The sequence below is a fragment of the Oncorhynchus mykiss genome, chromosome 26 (assembly GCF_013265735.2).
Source record: "Oncorhynchus mykiss isolate Arlee chromosome 26, USDA_OmykA_1.1, whole genome shotgun sequence".
In the NCBI taxonomy this organism is placed as follows: Eukaryota; Metazoa; Chordata; class Actinopteri; order Salmoniformes; family Salmonidae; genus Oncorhynchus; species Oncorhynchus mykiss.
The window spans coordinates 12,277,351-12,299,178 of NC_048590.1; the positions used below are offsets into that span (position 1 = coordinate 12,277,351).

At 42.2% G+C, this 21,828-nt stretch overlaps 1 protein-coding gene across 1 annotated transcript in view; it reads right to left on the bottom strand.

Annotated features, from left to right (window-relative positions):
- LOC110506257 (MAM domain-containing glycosylphosphatidylinositol anchor protein 1) overlaps positions 1-21,828 on the bottom strand; it is a 381,559-nt gene that overhangs the window by 239,219 nt on the left and 120,512 nt on the right. The window contains exon 4 of the mRNA XM_021585690.2: positions 19,934-20,108. Within this exon, the coding sequence (XP_021441365.1) occupies positions 19,934-20,108 (175 nt within the window). The remainder of the gene's footprint in view (positions 1-19,933; positions 20,109-21,828) is intronic.

The following is a 21,828-nucleotide window of genomic DNA, read 5'->3' on the forward strand; positions in this document are numbered from 1 at the left end:
CACCAAAGATAACCCTGAAGGAGCTGAAAAAGCTCTACAGCAGAGATTCGAGTATCTGTCCATAGGACCACTTTAAGCCGTACACTCCACAGAGCTGGGCATTACGGAAGAGTGGCCAGAAAAAGCCATTGCTTCAAGAAAAAAAATAAGCAAACACGTTTGGTGTTCGCCATAAGACATGTGGGAGTCTCCCCAAACATATGGAAGAAGGTACTCTGGTCAGATGAGACTAAAATTGAGCTTTTTGTCCATCAAGGAAAACGCTATGTCTGGCGCAAACCCAACACCTCTCATCACTCCGAGAACACTATCCACACAGTGAAGCATGGTGGTGGCAGCATCATGCTGTGGGGATGTTTTTCATCGGCAGGGACTGGGAAACTGGTCAGAATTGAAGGATGGTGCTAAATACAGGGTAATTCTTGAGGGAAACCTCTTTCAGTCTTCCAGAGTTGAGACTGGGACGGAGGTTCACCTTCCAGCAGGACAATGACCCTAAGCATACTGCTAAAGCAACACCCAACATCCAATTACGGACAGTTGTGATACAGTCTGGAATCGAACCAGGGTCTTTAGTGACACCTCTAGCAGTGCCACTGCACCACTCAGGAGCCCCAAGCGTCAAAGGGACTTTATCAACAGAAAGCAAACCTTATTCATGAGACATATTCGGGAGGTGGGAGGCGAAGGTCGAGTCATGTGTCCTCCGAAACATGACCCGCCAAAACGCGCATCTTAACACCAGCTTGCTTAACCTAGAAGCCAACTGCACCAATGTGACAGAGGAAACACATTCAACTGACTACCGAGGTCAACCTGCAGGTTCCCGGCCCGCCACAAGAGGTCACTAGCGCATGATGAGCCAAAGAAACCCCCCGCCGACCAAACTCTCCCCTAACCCAGACGATGCTGGGACAGCTGTGCACCGCCCTATGGGACTCCCAATCACGGCCGGTTGCAATCCGGCCTGGTATCAAATCCAGGTCTGTAGTGACTCCTCTAGCACTGCAACGCAGTGCCTTAGACCGCAGCGACACTCGGGAGGCGCAGATTTACCTTTTCATACTGTTTATATAATTTGCCTGTGAAACCTAAATCATGTCGGTGACGTGAATGAGATCTGATAGAGATGTATTACTTCCCTCAACAATGCCTTACCAATGAGGTTTTCATTTATTTATTTATGTATTTATTTATTACCTTTATTTAACTAGGCAAGTCCGTTAAGAACAAATTATTATTTACAGTGACGGCCTAGGAACAGTGGGTTAACTTCTTTGTTCAGGGGCAGAGATTTTTACCTTGTCAGCTCGGGGATTCAATCTAGCAACCTTTCGGTTACTGGCCCAACACTCTAACCACTAGGCTACCTGCCACTCTGGTTTCGCCTCATATTTTTTTCCAAAGAAAAGTAATTCAGGTAGAATATACAATCTGAATACAATACCTGATAATATAATATCTGAATATGGTTATATTTGGGCTGAAAAGACAAACATTAATGAAAGTTAATTGTTTGGTTGTATTAAAATGATATCCCGCACAGATCATATGAGAACTTCATGAAATATGCTAGAACTTTCTAGTTTTGGCTAAACCACGTGTATGTTTTGATATAGGTAGCACAAACTGTGTCCGATCCATGTTAACCCATGAATTTAAAATAAAAATACCTGTCCTGGTCCTCTTTGTTGTTGTGTGGTGGAAAATATTAAATCCTGTGTTGGGTGGAGTAAAAATGGCTTCACACTAAACTGTGCCAGCACCAAGGAACCTGACACCTCTATTTATTCTGAATAGGAGCAATGTACTGAAATGTACAGTAAAATAATGTATAGTACAAACGTTTGTATAAAACAAACATGCATGGACGAACACAATAGATGGTGTCACGACTTTCCGTCTTGGGTGAGGGTCATAGGTGCCAGATCAGCTTGCCCAGCCCCCTCTCTCTCCCACCATAGTTTTATGACTTAACAACTGGGTCGTAAATACCTTGGTGTTAGATATCCCTTTGTTACCACAGAGAGAGATTTTGCAGTACTGTAACATCAAAAGATTAGATATTGTAACCATATTTCTAACCTAAATAACGTGGGTAGGGACTTAAAGAACATTCATGTCAAATCAGTTGTTGTTTTAGGATATCGTGAAGGATGGTATAACCAAAAAATGGTAACTCTACAAATGTATATGTCTCAGTTGTCAAGTTTACATTGAAATGTTGTAAAACTTAAATGATTAAATATGAAACTATTTGTGAGAAGATGACATGTGAGTTTAGCCTTCTAAACGAGAATTGTTTTTCATGTAATGTTTTACCAAGTCAGTAACCACGCCCATGTGAGCACAGGCATTGTGGCAACGGGATGGAACCACCCTCCAATGTGAGTGCTTATAAAGGACTCCTAAAGAATGAAAATATTAGACCAGAGAACGTGAGGACCATCCAAATGTTGAAATGGTCGGAATCTCTACAGACCAGTATATGGACGGTAAGCCGGACGGCTGAGAAAAGGTTTACAGCTAAAGACCAGCCAAAGTACAGGGCGACCTTGATATGGCAAGACCCTCTGTATCTCTCTCTCGAAGAAGAAGAAGTCTACACTGGAACATTCATTCAGTCTGCAGCTGTTTATGTACTGTTAGCCTAGGAAACTCGACCGAAGACGAGAGACGAACAATTTCCTCTCACCACTATAGGTATCTCTAGGACAGGTATTCCCAAACTGGGCAACGCGTAAACCTATGGGTATGCACAATGCTATCGGAGGTACGCCAAATAAAAATGTGATTCATATTTTCCAACGGAGCTATACATTTGGGTGAGTTTTGTTTCCTCGCCTGAGTAGCCTCGTTTCACTGGCAAAAATAAAATTAAACCATCTAGTGTTCAGCGAAATAACAACACAATGTCAAATACAGGTAGCCTAGTAAAATAATTAACATCCAATCACATTAACCATTACTCTCTTGGTGGAAACATTTACTCTTGCGCAGACATTTAGAAATGAAACATGGAACATTTGAAAAATAAGCCACAGGAGTTTTTTGAATGGGAATGAATATGACTTTTGAGTAGTAAGACATGTATAAAAGCAACAGATACCATTAATAAGAATGGGCTAGAATTGTCTTAAATGGTGAGCTAATGAGTGGCTAGGACAGGCAAGCCCCATACTGTTGTTGAGGACTTAAATCTTCCTGCTGGCACGGATATGGCTGGGACAATGCTGGGGGAAAAGAACGAAAAAACTATGCAGACAATAACTTCATCAAATAACACTGTTTCAAGACACATCAGTGACATGGCAGGAGATGTTTTGAAACAATTACTGCTTCCCATACAAGCCAGTGAATTATATGCGTTACAGCTGGATGAGTCAACAGATGTGGAGAGCCTGGCACAGCTCCTGGTATATGTCCGTTACGTTTATTGGGGGTCAGTTAAGGATGACATCCTCTTCTGCAAACCACTGGAAACCAGAACAATAGGATCGGATATGTTTCAATTACTGGAGAGCTTTGTGGACTTTGGTGGTCAAGATGTGTTGGTATCTGTACTGATGGTGCAAAAGCCATGACAGAGAGACATATTGGAGTGGTAACGCGCGTGCAAGCAGTTGCTCCCAATGCCACTTGTGTACACTGCAGCATCCACCGAGAGGCTCTTGCTGCGAAGGGAATGCCTGACAGCTTGAAAGACGTTTTGGACACTACAGTAAAAATGGTTAACTTTGTCAAAGCAAGGCCCCTGAACTCTCGTGTATTTTCTGCATTATGCAATGATATGGGCAGCGACCATGTAACGATTTTACAATGTACAGTTGAAGTCAGAAGTTTGCATACAGTTTTTCACCATTCCTGACATTTTAATCCCAGTAAAAATTCCCTATTTTCGGTCAGTTAGGATCACTACTTTATTTTAAGAATGTGCAATGTCAGAATAATAGTAGAGAGAATTATTTATTTCAGCTGTTATTTATTTCATCACATTCCCAGTAGGTCAGAAGTTTACATATACTAATTGAGTGTTCGGTAGCATTGCCTTTAAATTATTTAACTTGGGCCAAACATTTTGGGCCAAACAGAGCTCTTTGTCACTTCCCACGAGCCTGGTTATGACAAAAACTCACAGGCATTCTTATGGTTAATAAATGTATTGTATAAACTATACAATACATTTATTAAACATAAGAATGAGTGTGGCAGGCTTACAATGATGGCAAGAAACAACATTTTAGAGTGCGCTGTCCCTCGTGCTTGAGGGGGGACGCACCTGGACGTTGAATGTTTGAAGGTGATATGGGAATATAAAAAGTTTGGGAACAACTGTATTAAAGTAATGATGTACTGTTGATTCTCTTTGCTTATGTGAGCTGTTCTTTCCATAATATGGACTTGGTCTTTTGGCAAATAGGGCTATCTTCTGTATACCACCCTTACCTTGTCACAACACAACTGATTGGCTCAAACACATTAAGAAGGAAAGAAATTCCACAAATTGACTTTTTAACAAGGGACACCTGTTAATTGAAATGCATTCCTGGTAACTACATCATGAAACTGGTTGAGCTGTCATCAAGGCAAAGGGTGGCGAATTTAAAGAATCTCAAATATAAAATATTTGTATTGGTTTAACACATTTTTAGTTCATAGTTTTGATGTCTTCACTATTATTCTACAATGTAGAAATAGTAAACCTAAAGAAAAACCGTTGAATGAGTAGGTGTGTATAAACTTTTGACTGGTACTGTATATATTATTTGTATTATATTTTAATATTTATGAAGGACGCAATAGATATGAGAACCCCTTAAATCAAACTCAACATGAGCGTGTATGGAGAACACCTGATTCAGAAGTGACCATCTCTCCATGTGAGGAATTGCACATAGTATTTTAAATAAGTCTATATCTTTACAAGCAATGATGTTTCTAGACCATTTCAACTGGGGGGGCCAAGCTGGGGCCAGTTGTACTGTTAGAGGGGCCAGTTACATTAGATGTTATTGTTGTGATATCATTTTCTTCACTGCATTGCAGGCATTAGCAGGCAAAAGACCATGTTCATAATCATCATCGTTTTCACTGTCTAATAACGGATGTAAAAAAAGAACAATAGCAAATATTAGTTATGTAAAACCTATTTCATACTCCACATTGAGGGGGTCCAAAATTGTTGTCACAAGAACCGCAGAACCGCTAGTGCTGACAAGTACAGTGATGGACCACAGGTTCAACCCATAAGTACAGAACACACCACCAGACTCAACTGTCTCATCTGAGAAACCTTTAGAGGAACACCCTGATATTTACACCACTGCACTGTGCAAACTGAGTTGCTAGAAATAGTAAATTATTAAGCAAGCAAGTCCACAAATGAACAGGTAAATCAGACACAGTGAATAGAGTACGTACAAAATATACAGATATTTACATATACATTTATATACATACATGAATACATTTTTGTTGTTGTCACTAAGCACTTTGAGCATGTACCATTTTTGTGTCCATACAGGAGACACATGGTCCTACAATATGTCCACCTTGGAACATGAGTTGAATACATTGCAAGTCCCACTTAAATGGTCCTGTCCATGTGTAAGACTGGCCACTGCAAGTACTGATAATGATACTGGGAGTCAACTTACCCCCAACCATGTATGCATCTACAATGCAAGAATATGGTCTGTGGCACAAGACTATACTGAGAGTAACTGTCTCTTATGATTTAAGATTATAATTCAACAGTGCAATATAACCATCCTCTGACAGGTTCCAGCTGCCAATAACACTAGCCCACTGTTTAATAAAGACCTTTAATAAAGTAGATGTTTATCTCTCAATCGGGCCACGGTATTCTCTGTAGTTATATTGCCTGCCGCAGAAATGGCACCCTATTCCACACGTTGTGCATTGCTTTTAACCAGAGCCGTATGTGGCCAAAATTAGTGCACAATATAGAGAGACATTTGTGACATAGACATATTGATTATAGATACAGTGCCTTGCGAAAGTATTCGGCCCCCTTGAACTTTGCGACCTTTTGCCACATTTCAAAAAAGATGGTTAAAATTGATGGGAAGATGGATGGAGCCAAATACAGGACCATTCTGGAAGAACCTGATGGAGTCTGCAAAAGACCTGAGACTGGGACGGAGATTTGTCTTCCAACAAGACAATGATCCAAAACATAAAGCAAAATCTACAATGGAGTGGTTCAAAAATAAACATATCCAGGTGTTAGAATGGCCAAGTCAAAGTCCAGACCTGAATCCAATCGAGAATCTGTGGAAAGAACTGAAAACTGCTGTTCACAAATGCTCTCCATCCAACCTCACTGAGCTCGAGCTGTTTTGCAAGGAGGAATGGGAAAAAATGTCAGTCTCTCGATGTGCAAAACTGATAGACATACCCAAAGCGACTAACAGCTGTAATCGCAGCAAAAGGTGGCGCTACAAAGTATTAACTTAAGGGGGCTGAATAATTTTGCACGCCCAATTTTTCAGTTTTTGATTTGTTAAAGAAGTTTGAAATATCCAATAAATGTCGTTCCACTTCATGATTGTGTCCCACTTGTTGTTGATTCTTCACAAAAAATACAGTTTTATATCTTTATGTTTGAAGCCTGAAATGTGGCAAAAGGTCGCAAAGTTCAAGGGGGCCGAATACTTTCGCAAGGCACTGTATGTCATTTTGTGCAACCCAACAAATAATAGGTCAAGTGACAGTCCTTCTATTCAAGAGCATCAACCAAACAAATGAACCTCCCACTCTCTGTGTCCCAAATAGCACCCTATACCCTATTTTGTCACCCACTTTTGACCAGAACTGTATAGAAAACATAGTGACATTTGGTACATAGACAATAAGTGACCTATTTCCTTTTCAACAGTAATGTCTGACAATATTGTTCAGCGACAGTGTAGCCTTATGATAAATACCAAAAGGACCACAAGGTCCTGTCAGACTTCATGTGATCTGTATTCAGGTGCTGTAAGGTAGTGGATAGAGAAGAAAATGGGTACATAATACCTTTCATGCCGAGTTGCTTTGTGTCGTTATTGACAGTGAGACAGTGTTCCCCTTTGGTACTGTCACGAGATGGATTGGTAGATAAGTGGGTGGAGGGGCTGGTGTGATCAGACGCACCTACAGAGAGTGAGCTAATTAGACAGGTAGCTGGGGATTGGCTGTAATTTCCTTTAAAAGCCCTGTATTTTGTGGTGTTCGGGGGCTGGGAGTTGAGTGGAGAATGTCTCTTCTTGGGGATCGGACCCCTATGCAAGTGTCCATGGCTTGTCTGTTTGCTGTGATCGCACTGTACCAGTGTCTCCGGGACGAGTAGTCTTACTGATGAATTCAAGTGAGGAAGTGGGCGGCTGCGCTGATGACAAACTGGGGCTGTGGAGCTGATCTGAGAGCAGAGGACCGAGTGAGGCATTGGTACAAGGCACATCTAGGAGCTTTAGCTCCGCCACGTTTCCCTGCAGTCTGTCTTCCTCTCGTTTCGCACCGGAGGTGGGCCCATCCGTGACGTTGCCAAGCAGTCTCAGACCAGGTGCATTTCAGGACAGGGGGCTGTGCGGATCTGGACATTGCCATACAGAGACATTTATTTTATGGGAATACGGTTCTCGTTGGGAAATTTAGACCCTATCCCCACCCTCTCTATATGTTGTCTTATCTCTCTTTCCCCCTCCCTATTTTGTCACATACAGTTGAAGTCGGAAATTTACATTTCGGGTAGCCTTCCACAAGCTTCCCACAATAAGTTGGGTAAATTTTGACCCATTCCTCCTGACAGAGCTGATGTAACTAAATCAGATTTGTAGGCCTCCTTGCTCGCACACGCTTTTTCAGTTCTGCCCACAAATGTTCTATGGGATTGAGGTCAGGGCTTTGTGATGGCCACTCCAATACCTTGACTTTGTTGTCCTTAAGCCATTTTGCCACAACTTTGGAAGTATGCTTGGAATCATTGTCCATTTGGAAGACGCATTTACGACCAAGCTGTAACTTGACTGATGTCTTGAGATGTTGCTTCAATGTGTCCACATAATTGTCTTCCCTCATGATACAATCTATTTTGTGAAGTGCACCAGTCCCTCCTGCAGCAAAGCACCCCCACAACATGATGCTGAAACCCCCGTGCTTCAAACTATAGTTTGTTAACAAGAAATATGTGGAGTGGTTGAAAAACAAGTTTTAATGACTCCAAACTAAGTGTATGTAAACTTCCGACTTCAACTGTAGCAGTAGAGTCTTATAGAGGGGTTGGAAGAGTAGAGCAGGGCCAAGGGTGGGTCCCATATGGTTTGCAGCAACAGAGTGACATTGTATTGCCATTTAACATATTGTTTGAAGTGCCATATCAGAATAATTCAGTGTGCAGTATGTTGCAGTGTCACTTTTGCATGCCTGATATTTACCTGAGGCAATCAGGGGGAGGGTAACCTATCTGATGGGAAGGTTACCCTCTATTGTGTCGACACAGTCTGGGAAATCATGCAGTCAGTCTGCTGTGGGGAAACTGGGTCCGATCCATGTTAACCCATACATTTAAAATAAAACTGACCTTGAGCATACTTAAATGTCCTGGTCTTCTATGTTGGGATTGTGTTCTAGAAAACATTAAATATTGTGTTGAGTGGAGTAAAAATGGGTTCACACTAAACTGTGCCAGCACCAAGGAACCTGAGACCTCTTATTATGAATTGGAGCAACATGTGCTGAAATGTACAGTAAAATAATGTGCAATGCAAATGTTTGTATAACACAAGCATGCATGCACACAATAGGTGTCAGCCAGACTAAACATAGCCATCTAACTCAAAGTGCTGCTGTCTTCAGTCTGGAAAGGCTCTTTTGATGTTTTCGGTAAAATGTGTTAATCATGAAGGGGACTTCAAGGTGGTGTCCTGCTGATTGGATATCACATTTTCGAATTGAACAAATCACAACCTATGTTTTACTGAAGCGAATTGACTAGGACGGCAGGGGTGTTGTGAATTCAATTATTTTGCATGTAAGAACAAATCAAAACTTAAGCAAACTTTTGCGTGAATATTGCACCAACAAACAGACTTCTGTACAGACCAGTTATCAGTTCTCCCGCGCTGTGTACCATGAGTCGCGTCTGTCAGGCTAGGCTATGTTAGCATCGCTCCTTCCTTCCTGAAGTAGTGTAGACCCCTACCTAACACAGGTATGGCTTTTATATACAGTGCCTTTGAAAAGTATTCAGACCCCTTGACTTTTTACACATTTTGCTAAGTTATTCTAAAATGGATTGCAGTTTTTTTTTTTTTACCTACACACAATATCCCATAATGACAAAGCGAAAATGTTTGCAAATGTATTAAAAATAAACAAACATTCAGACCCTTTGAAATGAGACTCAAAATTGAGCTCAGGTGCATCTGTTTCCTTTGATCATCCTTGAGAAGTTTCTGCAACTTGATTGGAGTCCACCAGGGGTAAATTCAATTGATTGGACATGATTTATAAAGGCAAACAACTGTCTATATAAAGGTTCCTCAGTTGACAGTGCATGTCAGAAAAAACCAAGCCATGAGGTCGAAGGAATTGTCCGTAGAGCTCCAAGACAGGATCGTGTTGAGGCACAGCTCTGGGAAAGGGTACCAAAACATTTCTGCAGCATTGAAGGTCCCCAAGAACTCAATGGCCTCCATCATTCTTAAATGGAAGTTTGGAACTACCAAGACTCCTCCCAGAGATGGCCTCCCAGCCAAACTGCACAATCGGGGGAGAAGGGCCTTGGTCAGGGAGGAGACCAAGAACACCATGGTCACTCTGACTGACCTGAAAAGGCCTGACCTGAAGACCTGAAAATAGCTGTATAGCAATGATCCCCATCCAACCTAATAGAGCTTGAGAGGATCAGGAAGAATTGGAGAAACTCGCCAAATACAGGTGTGCCAAGTTTATAGCGTCCTACCCAAGAAGCTGTAATCGCTGCCAAAGGTGCTTCAACAAAGTATTGCGTAAAGGGTCTGAATACTTGTGAAATGTCATTTATTTTATTTTTATAAATTACCACAATTTCTAAACCTGATTTTGCTTTATAATTATGGGTTATTGTGTGTAGATTGATTGGGGGACAATTTAATACATTTTAGAATAAGGCTGTAATGTAACAAAATGTAGAACAAGTCAAGGAGCCTGAATACTTTCATTCTCATCAACTAAAAAAACAGCAACCAAGTGAATATTTTGATATAGTTGATATATTATAATATGTGGGGTACATATCCATCCAAGCTCACAAGCTCCTCTGTGCATATGAGTGATCTAATATACAACACATGGCAACAGCATGCAGTCTTGTTTCTGTACACACACACCACTAAAACGCAACTGCACCCTATACATTCCTCATTAAAATCCTACACATACACACTCCAGAGACTACCCCCTTTTCACTTAACATTTCTTAGAGGGCTAAACCAACTCCACATTTTGCTAAATTAGCGTAGCTTATGTTAGCACAATTAGCTAACTGTTAATGCACACACCCCATTAATATGCCACTGCATCTTTTCTACACTCCTTGTTGAAATCTTCCTACATTGCACTTCACATTGGTCGACAGAGGGCTAAACCAACTCCTAATTTTGCTACACGAGTGCAGCTCGCATTAGCACAATTAGCTAACTGTATACGCAGAGCCTGGAACTCACTGACATATATTTTTTTAAACTAAGCGAATAACTTTAACAAGGCTGGGGGTTGTTTATTAGGCGGCTATGAAAATTCCATAGCTAAGGAAGGATTTCACTTTCATCAGGGCCGCCTGGGTGAGAGGTACGTTGGGTCGCTAGGCAGGAAGCAGCAGCGGAGAGCCATGGCAGTTTGTTTTGTGTGTGCGTGTGACTCTGGGTGCGTGTGATGGGGCTGTTGTGTTATGGGGTTAGATTGGCACCAGAGGTGGCATGCAAAAATGCTCGCCAGCTCCTGTCGGGTGCCAATTAGTGGGAGATATGTCGCGTGATTTGCCCAAACAGCTCTCAAACACGATGCTCAATGGCTGCACAGTGTGTGTGTGTGGGAGGGGGGGGGGGCTCTGAGAGGACAGAGTGAACAAAGAGGAATAAGGAGGGAAGGTTATGCAGACTGGGAATAGAAGAGCAAATGGAAAATGACTGCATTGTGTGTATCTGATGTTTCTCCTTCTCGGTGACAAAACAGCGCAATCTTACACACAGACCGACCGCTGTACACATCAACTAGCTCTCACATTGGCACGTCAGAATTAGACGTTCATTCATCTTTCTTAAATGTCAAAGTTTTTCTCAAAGTAATATGCATATTATTAGTAGATTTGGATAGAAAACACTCTGAAGTTTCTAAAACTGTTTGAATCATGTCTGTGAATATAACAGAACGTATGTAGCAGGCAAAACCCCGAGGACTAACCGTTCAGAATTTTTTTTTTTAGGTCTCTGTCTGTTCAGTGATTTCTCATTGGGAAACAATATTTCTTAGGAACTTGTTTTCAGTTTCTACCGCTTCCACTGGATGTCACCAGTCTTTGGAATTAGATTGAGGTTATTCTTTTGTGCAATGAAGAAGTACGGCATTCTAGGAACTGCGTAACATTGTTGAAAGTTGCGCAAGACTTGAAAAGTAGCTTGGTTTGTTGTCTTCCTGTATTGAAAATAGATAGACCCGTCTTCAATTTGATTGATTATTAACGCTTAAAATTACCTCAAGTATTTAGTATCTTACATGTGTGATTTAATGAAAGTTCAATTTTTATATCATTTTATTTGAATTTGCCGCACTGCATTTTCCCTGGCTTTTGGCCAAGTGGGACGCAAGCGTCCCCTATACCAGGAGAGGGATAAGGTTTGGGATAGGCTGAAAAAAAAATCTCAAACTCCTTTCTATCGCTGAATTCAGATGTGCAGCCTTCGACACCAGAGGCAGATACTTATGCCCATTCTTTGTCCACAACGCCCTAGCAAAACCGAAACCTACTTGAAGGTAACAGCGCTCACTGTAGCCCTTAGTGGCCGGTTTCCAAGTCATCTCCCAACATCCTCAGACATGGATGGATGTCGAATACTGACTTTTTTCACGGGTGGTAAATATACAGAGTTCGACACACAACACTACACGCTCATTCAATACATATATGCTACAGCTTTCCTCTCACGTACAGCTGTCTTTTCAGAGCTACAACCCTATCTGAGCGGTGATACAAGTCCTATTCAGATTCCAGGCACAAGTGACATAAGCGGTCACTTAGGGCCCCCAGACTCAAGGGGGCTCCAAACCCCCCACAAAAAGGAACTCAGTCTCAACTTCCTGGGGAGAGTAAGAATAGCAGAATACACCAGGTACCATTTCTAAATTGTGCATCAGCAGTTTTTCTCTTTTTCACTGACAGTCACTCAATTAGCCATGTCAACTAACAATTTCAAGATTTGAAAATAGCTGTCTAGACTATCTAAACTTTTAGAAATCATGGCCGAATACCAACCGGGCACGTGACATTGCTTTTGTTAGTCATTCTCAATCATATACAGTACAGTGCCATCAAAGTATTCACATTCCTTGACTTTTTCCACATGTTGCTGTGTTACCAGCCTGCATTTATGTCACTGGCCAGTCAATATCCAATAGTTGTGTGTAGGCAGGTCAACGTAGAATTATGTTTTTAGACATTTTTGCAAATGAATAAAAACGAAAAGCTGAAATGTCTTGAGTGTTCAACACCGTTTTTTAGGGTAAGCCTAAATAAGTTCAAGAGTGAACATTTACTTAATAAGTTGCATGACTGTTTGCAATAATAGTGTTTAACAATATGATTCTGAATGACTACCTCATCTCTGTACCCCACACATACAAATATCTGTAAGGTCCCTCAGTTGAGCAGTGAACTTCAAACGCAGATTCAACACCACAGACCAGGGAGGTTTTCTAATGCCTTGCAAAGACGGGAACCTATTGATAGATGGGTAAAAATACAAAAAGCAGGCATTGAATTTCTCTTTGAGCATGGTGAAGTTATTAATTACTTTGGATTGTGTATCAATTCACCCAGTCACTACAAAGATACAGGGGTCCTTCCTAACTCAGTTGCCAGAGAGGAAGGAAACCACTCAGGGATTTCACCATGAGGCCAGTGTTGACTTTAAAACAGATACAGAGTTTAATGGCTAGGATATGAGAACTGATCGACAACATTGTAGTTACTCCACAATACTAACCTAACAAACATAATGAAAAGAAGTAAGCCTGTACAGAACACATATGTTTTTGCACTAAGGCAGTAAAGTTAAACTGCAAAACATGTAGCAAAGAAATTGACGTATGTCCTGAATACAAAGTGTTATGTTTGGTGCAAATCCAACACATCACTTTATATTTCAAGCATGGTGTTGGCTGCATCATGTTATGGGTATGCTTGTCATCGGCAAGGAATAGGGAGGTTTTTTCTTCCAAAAAGAAAAGGAATAGAGCTAAGCACAGACAATCCTAGAGGAAAACCTGGTTCAGTTTGCTTTCCAAAGGACACTGGGAAACAAATTCACCTTTAAGCAGGAGTATAACCTTAAACAAGGCGAAGTATACAGTACACTAGATTTGCTTACCAAGAGGACATTGAATGTTCCTGAGTGGTCTAGTTAGAGTTGACTTAAATTGTCTTGAAAATATATGGCAAGACATGAAAATAGCTGTCTAGCAATGATCAACAACTAACTTAAAAAATATTTTGTGCAAATATTATACAATCCAGGTGTGCAAAGCTCTTAGACTAACCCAGAAAGACTCACAGCTGTAATTGCTGCCAAAGGTGTTGACTCAGGGGTGTGAATACTTATGTAAGTGACATTTCTGTATTTCATTTTCAATAAATGTACAACCATTTCTAAAACCAAGTTTACACTTTGTCATGGGTGAGAAAAAAGTTGATTGAATGCATTTTGAATTCAGGCTGTAACACAACAAAATGTGCAATAAGTTAATGGGTATGAATACTTTCTGAAGACACTATCAAATAGCTTTAACATGCACTCATTACTCTCCACCTCATGGCAAAATGGTGAGAATTACAGGAAATTTGTTTTAAAATTGCACAAAAAAAATCCTCCACCCCATGACAAAATGTGTATAATTGCAGAAAAAATGATCAAACGCGTCGAGGAGGGCTACTAAAATGTTTTGCCTAGTGGGGACCCCCCCAACCAAGTCACGCTTGGGGCCCCCAAAAGGCAAGAGCCGTCCCTGTTCCTATTCTTCAGTGTGTGTACAAAAACACAGCTAAGCTGGCTGTGCGAAGCTACGGTACAGGGCACCGCTATTCTATCTGACAATGGCAGAAGCCTCAGAGTGGGAGGTAAGTGCAACAAAGCTCTCATGGATTCATGGCTCCCTCATACGCTAGACTCGACCTTGTCTCAGTGTGTGTGTGTGTGTGTTTATTTATTGGAGGCTTTGGCCTTGGCGCAGTGGCCGTGTGTCGGAACTCATGGGAGGCATCGACGGCGAGTTGCTTGGCTACACACACACAGACAGAAATTGGTACACACACACACACACAGAAAGTGGTACACACATTTAGAGGTACGCGCTTACACACAAGAAAGGCACATACACACACAGTGTCACACACACAGGGCTGAGTTCACATGGCGGGACAATGTAATGATGCAATCAAGGCCGACAAAAATTCCAGATTGTCAGCATAATCAAACAACATTCAGCTCATACACCCATACATACCCAACAAGACATGCAAGCAGCCTGTCACCTTCTCAACCTCCTCCACTCACATTTGAACCCTGCAGCACATCCTCTGTGTTAGGCTGAGTTTGAGATTGGCATAAAAGAACAGTGTCGTTACAAAACAGAGGGAAGCTGTCGGATTCGTAACACACCTTAGGGCAAGAGTCACTGAACATTTGCCGCTTTCACAGAAGACTGGACATGTAGTAGAGTTTGTGAGTCACTTTTCAACTCAAAGGCACTTCAGAGGAAATCAGAGATGTAGCTAGCCTGGTTCCAGATCTGTTTGTGCTGTCTTGCCAAGAACGGATTGCTTTCAGTTAGTGAGGTTGTGTGTTGTGACTGAATCACTGTGTAAAATAAATGGTCTCCCACAAAGTTTTATGAAGGTGTTTCATAATGTAAAAGTTGCATACTGTTATATTGTCTGACTGGGACTTTTATTTATCCTGTCTCTCTTCTTTGTTGACATTCTCCCATTGGGAGGTGCAATATGCTCTTAAAGGTGCAATATGCTCTGCCATTTCCTCATTTAAAAAAAATCTAAAATGACCCAAGAGAATCATTGTACCATCTAAACCGATGCATATGAAATATATTTTTCAATAACCAAACATTTTGTATTTTAAGCAGAAGTACAGTATAAAACCGACAGTAAAAAATAAGCAGAAACAAAAGAGGGAAACATAGAAATAGCACATAGAAAGGATCGATATCTTATCAGACTTGCTTTCAATGAGAATGAGAGATCTACTGTATCTCCCATTTCTATCTGAAATCGGTCAGGTCTCACAAAAAAAAAATATTTAAAAAATGCCACACTGGTAATAAGTGAGGGTATATACTTCCCATATCTCAACTCATCCGTTTTTCGTACACTCTTATGTACCTACCAATCCCTCTCCCTACCCTTAAGCCCCCCTAGCTCCCATACCCTCCAATACTATGCTCTAATTGGCTATCATGTATCCAAACATTTCCAGCAAACAATCTGTAGAGAAAGAGATACAGAGGAGAACATGAGACAGAAAGAGAGAAGAGAGGAGAGATACAGTAGGGAGAGAAAGAGGGGGTAAAGAGAGAAAGGTACAGAGAGAAAGAGGAGAGACAGTCATACATCCTGACAGAAAAAGGGGGAGAGAGAAGTAGAGAGAGAGGACAGAGAGATGAGAAGTTTTGACAGCGATTCTTTTTTTTACTGGTTGGTTCATGATTCAGAGAGCCGAAGCCTGGCTCAGACTGAAAGGTCAGAGCTTATGTTCGCTACCTCCTCCTCTACTTTCCCTCTCTCCCTCATACACACACATACTTGCAAGCATGGGGGGAGGTGGCACACACTGCGGAGAGTGGGCAGCAATTTAGGATTGGCCACTGGACTTTGTGTGAGAGAGCATGGAATTCCTTGTATCTGTTTGTGTGTCCTTATGTGTTTTTCTGTGTGTGTGTGTGTTCGCCAGCCTAGGTGTGCCCACCCACACACAGTTCTAAGGGGATCACAATGTGATTGGCTTGCTCATTCCCATTCTGTGCCACGGTCTGTGCCTCTTGCTATCGTGTGTTTGTGTGCATGCGTGTGTGTGTGCGGAGGATGAGTGTGACGCCAACTACTAGCGACCAGGGACAAACTGGAGTTGGTGCTCAACCCAGGCAACAACACACATGAGAGCTAACATGCTAGCGAAGACCTTTTCTCAGGTTACATGTAATAACACTCACGAGTGAGTGCCTACATATGATGATCATCCGATGCTCACTAGGTGTGAGTGCTACAGGATTCATTCCAGGTCACAGTATTGACATGACAAATTGTTTATCCTAATTTCATCCTTATAGACCATAGTACAGTACCATAATAGGACTATATTCAACAATTCTAGAAGGCCAGTATTCATCGGCGTACACCAACCCACATACCACAAGCCATAACTTTCCCCATAGAACCACCACTACCACCATAGCATGACCGCCTCCCTCCTTTCCCCATCCTATCCCGGGATACCCTGCCTCCAAGACCCCCTTACCTGTGTGGATCCTCCGGTGGGTCTTTGGAGAGGGCTATGCTAAGGTAGGAAGCGCTATAGGGTGTTTTAGCATGGGTCCCTGAACCAAGTCCATCCAACAGTAGAGGCAACAAGTTAAACTCCCGCCCGCCCACTGGCCCATTGTCTCGCTGGTCAGAGTGCCAAAGGCCAAGGTTCAGCCAGCCATCAACTGACATTGCATGGAAAGTCAGAGGTGAGAGGTCAATGATAATGAGGTGTCTGTCAATTAAGGTTAATTGAGATTTCGTGAACAATGATGGCGTTTGTAAACGTTTGTGTACATTAACAAAGTGAACTTGTACAAAAACACAGTGGAACATACGATATTTGTTTCTAGGTGGATTTAACTACGCTGGCAGGGGCATACAGTATAAGAAACAATTTCATGATGGATAGTTTGATAATTGTATAGGTCATTTTGATTTAACCGCTAGTATTATATCACTCTCAGTGGACTCTCCTCCCTCAGAGCTAGTCTAATTTAGCTTACTCCCTCCAATTTTGTTTTTATACTTCCTTCCCTTCCCCTAAATGAGTATTTATCTCTCCTGCTGTTCTTCGCGATCTGCAAACATTAAAGATAAAGACTTGTGTTCCTATTTAAAAATATATATATATTTTCAGGACAAACAAAACCAAAAACCTGTATGCAAATGTTATATTTCATTAATCACTTACATTTAGTTAAATATTGGAAAAATACTACATTTCACAGAATGCATTTAGTTTATGTTGATCTTGAGGCCTTCAAAAAGAAGCCAAACAAATTAAGTGGTTGGTGGAAAAATTATTGACTATTCTAAGCAGAGGTTAAAGGAGTATATGAACATTGTTTCCAGAGAAAAGTGATATATTCTCTTTCATGTTCTATGACTGAGTATAATTTCTATGAATTGCACAGAATTAAATTATGCTTCCTATCACTCAAACTCAAATTCTACATCCTGTGGGGTGTGGCCAATTCAATGCGAATTTCAACTTGTGAGTTGAATGGGAGTCAATTCCCAAATTCTGAATTGAGCCCAACCCTGCATGCTAGCCATGTCTCACACCGTCACTCTCTCTTTCTGTGACTGCGTGAGCATATGTCAGTTTGTGAGCATGTGTGCGTGCGTGTATGCTTGACTGTTTGGGGCACTGCCAAAATCCTGAAGTATCCCTTTAACCTTGCGCTGACCTGTGTCACACAAACAAACATGCAACCTTACACTCACACACACAAACTAACACATGTGCATGCAGTCACAGAAGGAGAGAGAGGGTGTGAGACATGGCTAGTATGCAGGATTGGGCTCAATTGCCAAAATACAAGTATCTCTTTAAACTCCTGTAGGTAGCACGTGAAATGATATCAAACAAACCTTGCAGTGAGGCAGTAGTGAGAAAAAGTATCTGGCTCATAACTTCAAAAAGATAACTGTAAACAGATGTCGCAAAGGGATTAAATTGGCCAGAGCTGAGAAAAGAGAGCGTGTGGATTTTCTAAGGCATTTCTCTCTCTCTTTCTATGCTCTCTCTCCCTCCTGTCTCCGAACCCTCTACCCTCCTTTTGCTCTCCATCTCTCTCCTTCAGTGACTGTGGGGACATGATATTATGGCCCATGATATCCAGCTGTCTACTGTTCCCAAAGGAGACCTGAAACCAGACCTACCCCCTGGTTCACCTTGACTCTCTTCTGTCTTTGTCTGTGTCTGTCTCCTCTCTTTCGCTCTTTTTTTTCTCTGTCTCCCTCTGTGTCCCTCTTTCTCTCTCTCTCACTTCTTTACTCCGTGCCTTTCTATATCTGCCATTTCTCTCTTAACTCCACCCTCCCCCCCCCCCCCCACTCAGTCCCACAATGCCTGGATCCCCTTTCCTCTCCCCCACCCTCTCTGCACACCATAAGACCAAGGTGTAGAAAAAGAGGGGGGTAAAGGGTGGCAGAAGAGGAGGAGAGGTGGAGGCTCTCCGCTGCCTGCCGGCCCTCTTGCTCACTCTAATTACTGCCTCTCTTTCTCTCCCTCACTTCCAAAGTCACTCGGCGAGCACACTGAGGTGCGGCGGGGAGGGAAAATTGAACAAGCGTCACACGTCACTACTGGTTACCCTCTGCCTCCCCTGTCAGCACCGCAGCTCTCTCTGTTCACTCGCCCCGCAATTACCGCCCTCCGAGGACCAGAAGACTAAAATACAGACCTAGCTGGCAATAGCGGAATAGGATCTTTGTGATGCTTTTTGTTGAAGGATGATGGACAAGGTAATAGTAGGGAAAACATTATGTACAATGTCAAAGAGCACAAAGGTTAAAAAATAATGTGTGCCTATCCTGATCCTGTGTTGTGCTGTAATTGGGGTGAATGGCAGGTCTGGATAATGTTAAAGGGATTTAGAGATATCACATCTGTGCAATGCAGTAGGGGGCACTATACCAAGACTGGCTGAGGGCCCTGACCTGGCCCCTGACTCAGGGGGACAGTGGGTCGGCGGAAACAGGCAGCAGCACGAGGCCCCGTTCACAGGGTGGCCACGTGCCACCTGGACAAACTCTCCCATGCTCTCCTTTAGATCCCGCCACTGCTAGCCTCTCCAGGAATATCCATATTTTTATCTTCTTCCTTTCTCCTCTCCTATGACTAGAACAGTCAAAGGATAATATAAAATATCCCTTCTACCCAACTAACTTTTACCCTACAAACAGCCTAGTACAGGGGTGTCAAACCCATTCAATGGAGGGCCTAGTGTCTCCCGTTTTAAAATAAAATCTCTCTCTATATATATGTCCTAGACAACCAGGTTAGGGGAGTTCCATACTAAGTAGTGACCTTCATTTATCAATCAAGTACAAGGGAGGAGCAATAACCCGAAGACACTCAGCCCTCCGTGAAATGAGTTTGACACGTGCCCAAGTCCCTTTGAAGTTTTCCCACCCAAAGCTAACAACTTCTATATCAAAACCTCCACCCCTTTTACCATCTAAAATATTCCTAAAAGATACTCCCAGAGAGCTCATTCCCATTTAGAAATTTGCCACCATTTTCCTGCCAAGTTCCTTCCAAATTCCAGACATAAATTCTGAGAATGACTCATTCTGGGAATGGTTTGGGGGGGGCAGTGGAGGGATCGATCGCGGCGTTCCCTGCCGACTTACACTGCACGTCTACCCGGATGGACTTGATGGCAGCCACCCCCACCCCGTTGTCAGCCTTGCAGTAGTAGCGGCCGCCCTGCACCCGCTGGATGCCCTCGATGCGCAGCGTCTCGTTGTAGATGGACGTCTCCTGGAACTTGTCAGAGGCGCTGCCTGCTGTCTTTGTCCACCGCACCTGCATGGGGCAAGGGATTGAGTTGGTTAGTTAGGCTGAGAGTATAGTATACTATAGAGTTAATATATACTATACCCAGCCAAAAACGTTGATCTATAACCTTTCTACAGTGCTTCTCCCAAATGACCAAATTTGAAAAGAATTGGCAACCCTTCCTCCACTACCTTTTAGGATATATTAGCTGAATAAAATAGAACCACGTGCACTTTTTTATCCATGAGCAATTGGAGTTGAGTGGGAGGAATGTGGGGGGTTAGGGTGGAGGCAGCTGCGGGGGACATGTGGAGTGCCTGAGAGGGAGGGGGGAGCTTGCCAGGGGTGCCTCTTTACGGTGATGTTGGGTAGGAATATTTTTGTTCTTTTGGTTGTCTGACATGGGATTTTTCCTTTTCTCTGCATACCATTTTTGATGTACTTATTTTGTTTATTCATCCTATGTTTATTTTCTTCTGTGTAAAACAAAATCCCGTCACTGTTTAATTGTATGTATTATATGCTTCCCAATAAAATATCTGAAACGAGAAGCGCTTTGAAGGTATTGACATCTGGGAGACGGGGGGCAAAAGTGTACGGTGCTCTGGTGGACATAGCAGTCCACTTTTCGGCCTAGGGGCCTTTCTCCAGACAAAGATAGAAATGGAGATATTACCTTAATACATCTTGAACCTAAAAGGGTTCTTTGGATGTCCTCATAGGAGAACCCTTTGTAGAACCCTTTTTGGATCCAGGTATAAGAACCATTTTGGGCTCTATGTAGAACCCTTGCCATAGAAGGCTCTACCTGGAACCAAAAAGGGTTCTGCTATGGGGACACCCGGAGAACCCTTTATTCTAAGAGTGTAGACACAGAGGTTATGTTTAAATTGGCATCCTTCACTGTATTATCCATTCTGCACTTTGTTCAGTTTGTTTACTGCTTTTCATGCTAAAAACCAAGCTCTTTTGAGTAAAAAAGACAATCAAGAGCCTATAAAAACCCACCACCTCTATAAGTTGATCTTTGCTCAACACTATGACAAAGATCAATGTCAATTAAACAAACTAATACCAATGAAAGTCTCATTAAACACTTTCATATCAACCTCTACAGGACAATTAACTTCATCCTCCTACTATCAGAGAGGTCATTCCTGATAACAGTGTGAGCTGGGATATAATAGCATAGCACTAGACTGAGGAACAGGGGTTGTGTAGGCTGTAGCATCCCAAATGGCACCCTATTCCCTATTTAGTGCATGCCTTTTGACCAGAGCCCTATGGAATACCAGTGTGCACTATTAGTGCAAAAAAATAGTGCACTAAATAGGGCATAGGGTGCCATTTGGGATGTGTAAATTACAACGCACACTTGGGATTATAGGATTAGTTGGGCACTTTTAAACACTCGTTGTTTATTCAGGTTTGTTTGTCTGCGCATATGGAGACAGCTGTTTCTCATTGATCGGACAAGGAGGGGAAGGTTAGGAATTAGGTGTGGGACCCTGTTGTCAATAATTACTGACTCAATGGTTTGTGTATGTGTGTGTACTGTCGATGGTTAGTGACTGAGTGCGTGTGTGTGGCTGTGCTCTTTATGTGATGAACCAATGATAAAGACGAGTCGATCTGTCTACCATGGTACGATGGTATAACCTTGACCTGGTTGACTAAATACAATTATAATGCACTCCTGGTCAACAGGAGTGCCATTTGGGTTACAGACTGTAGAGATGGCTCTGTA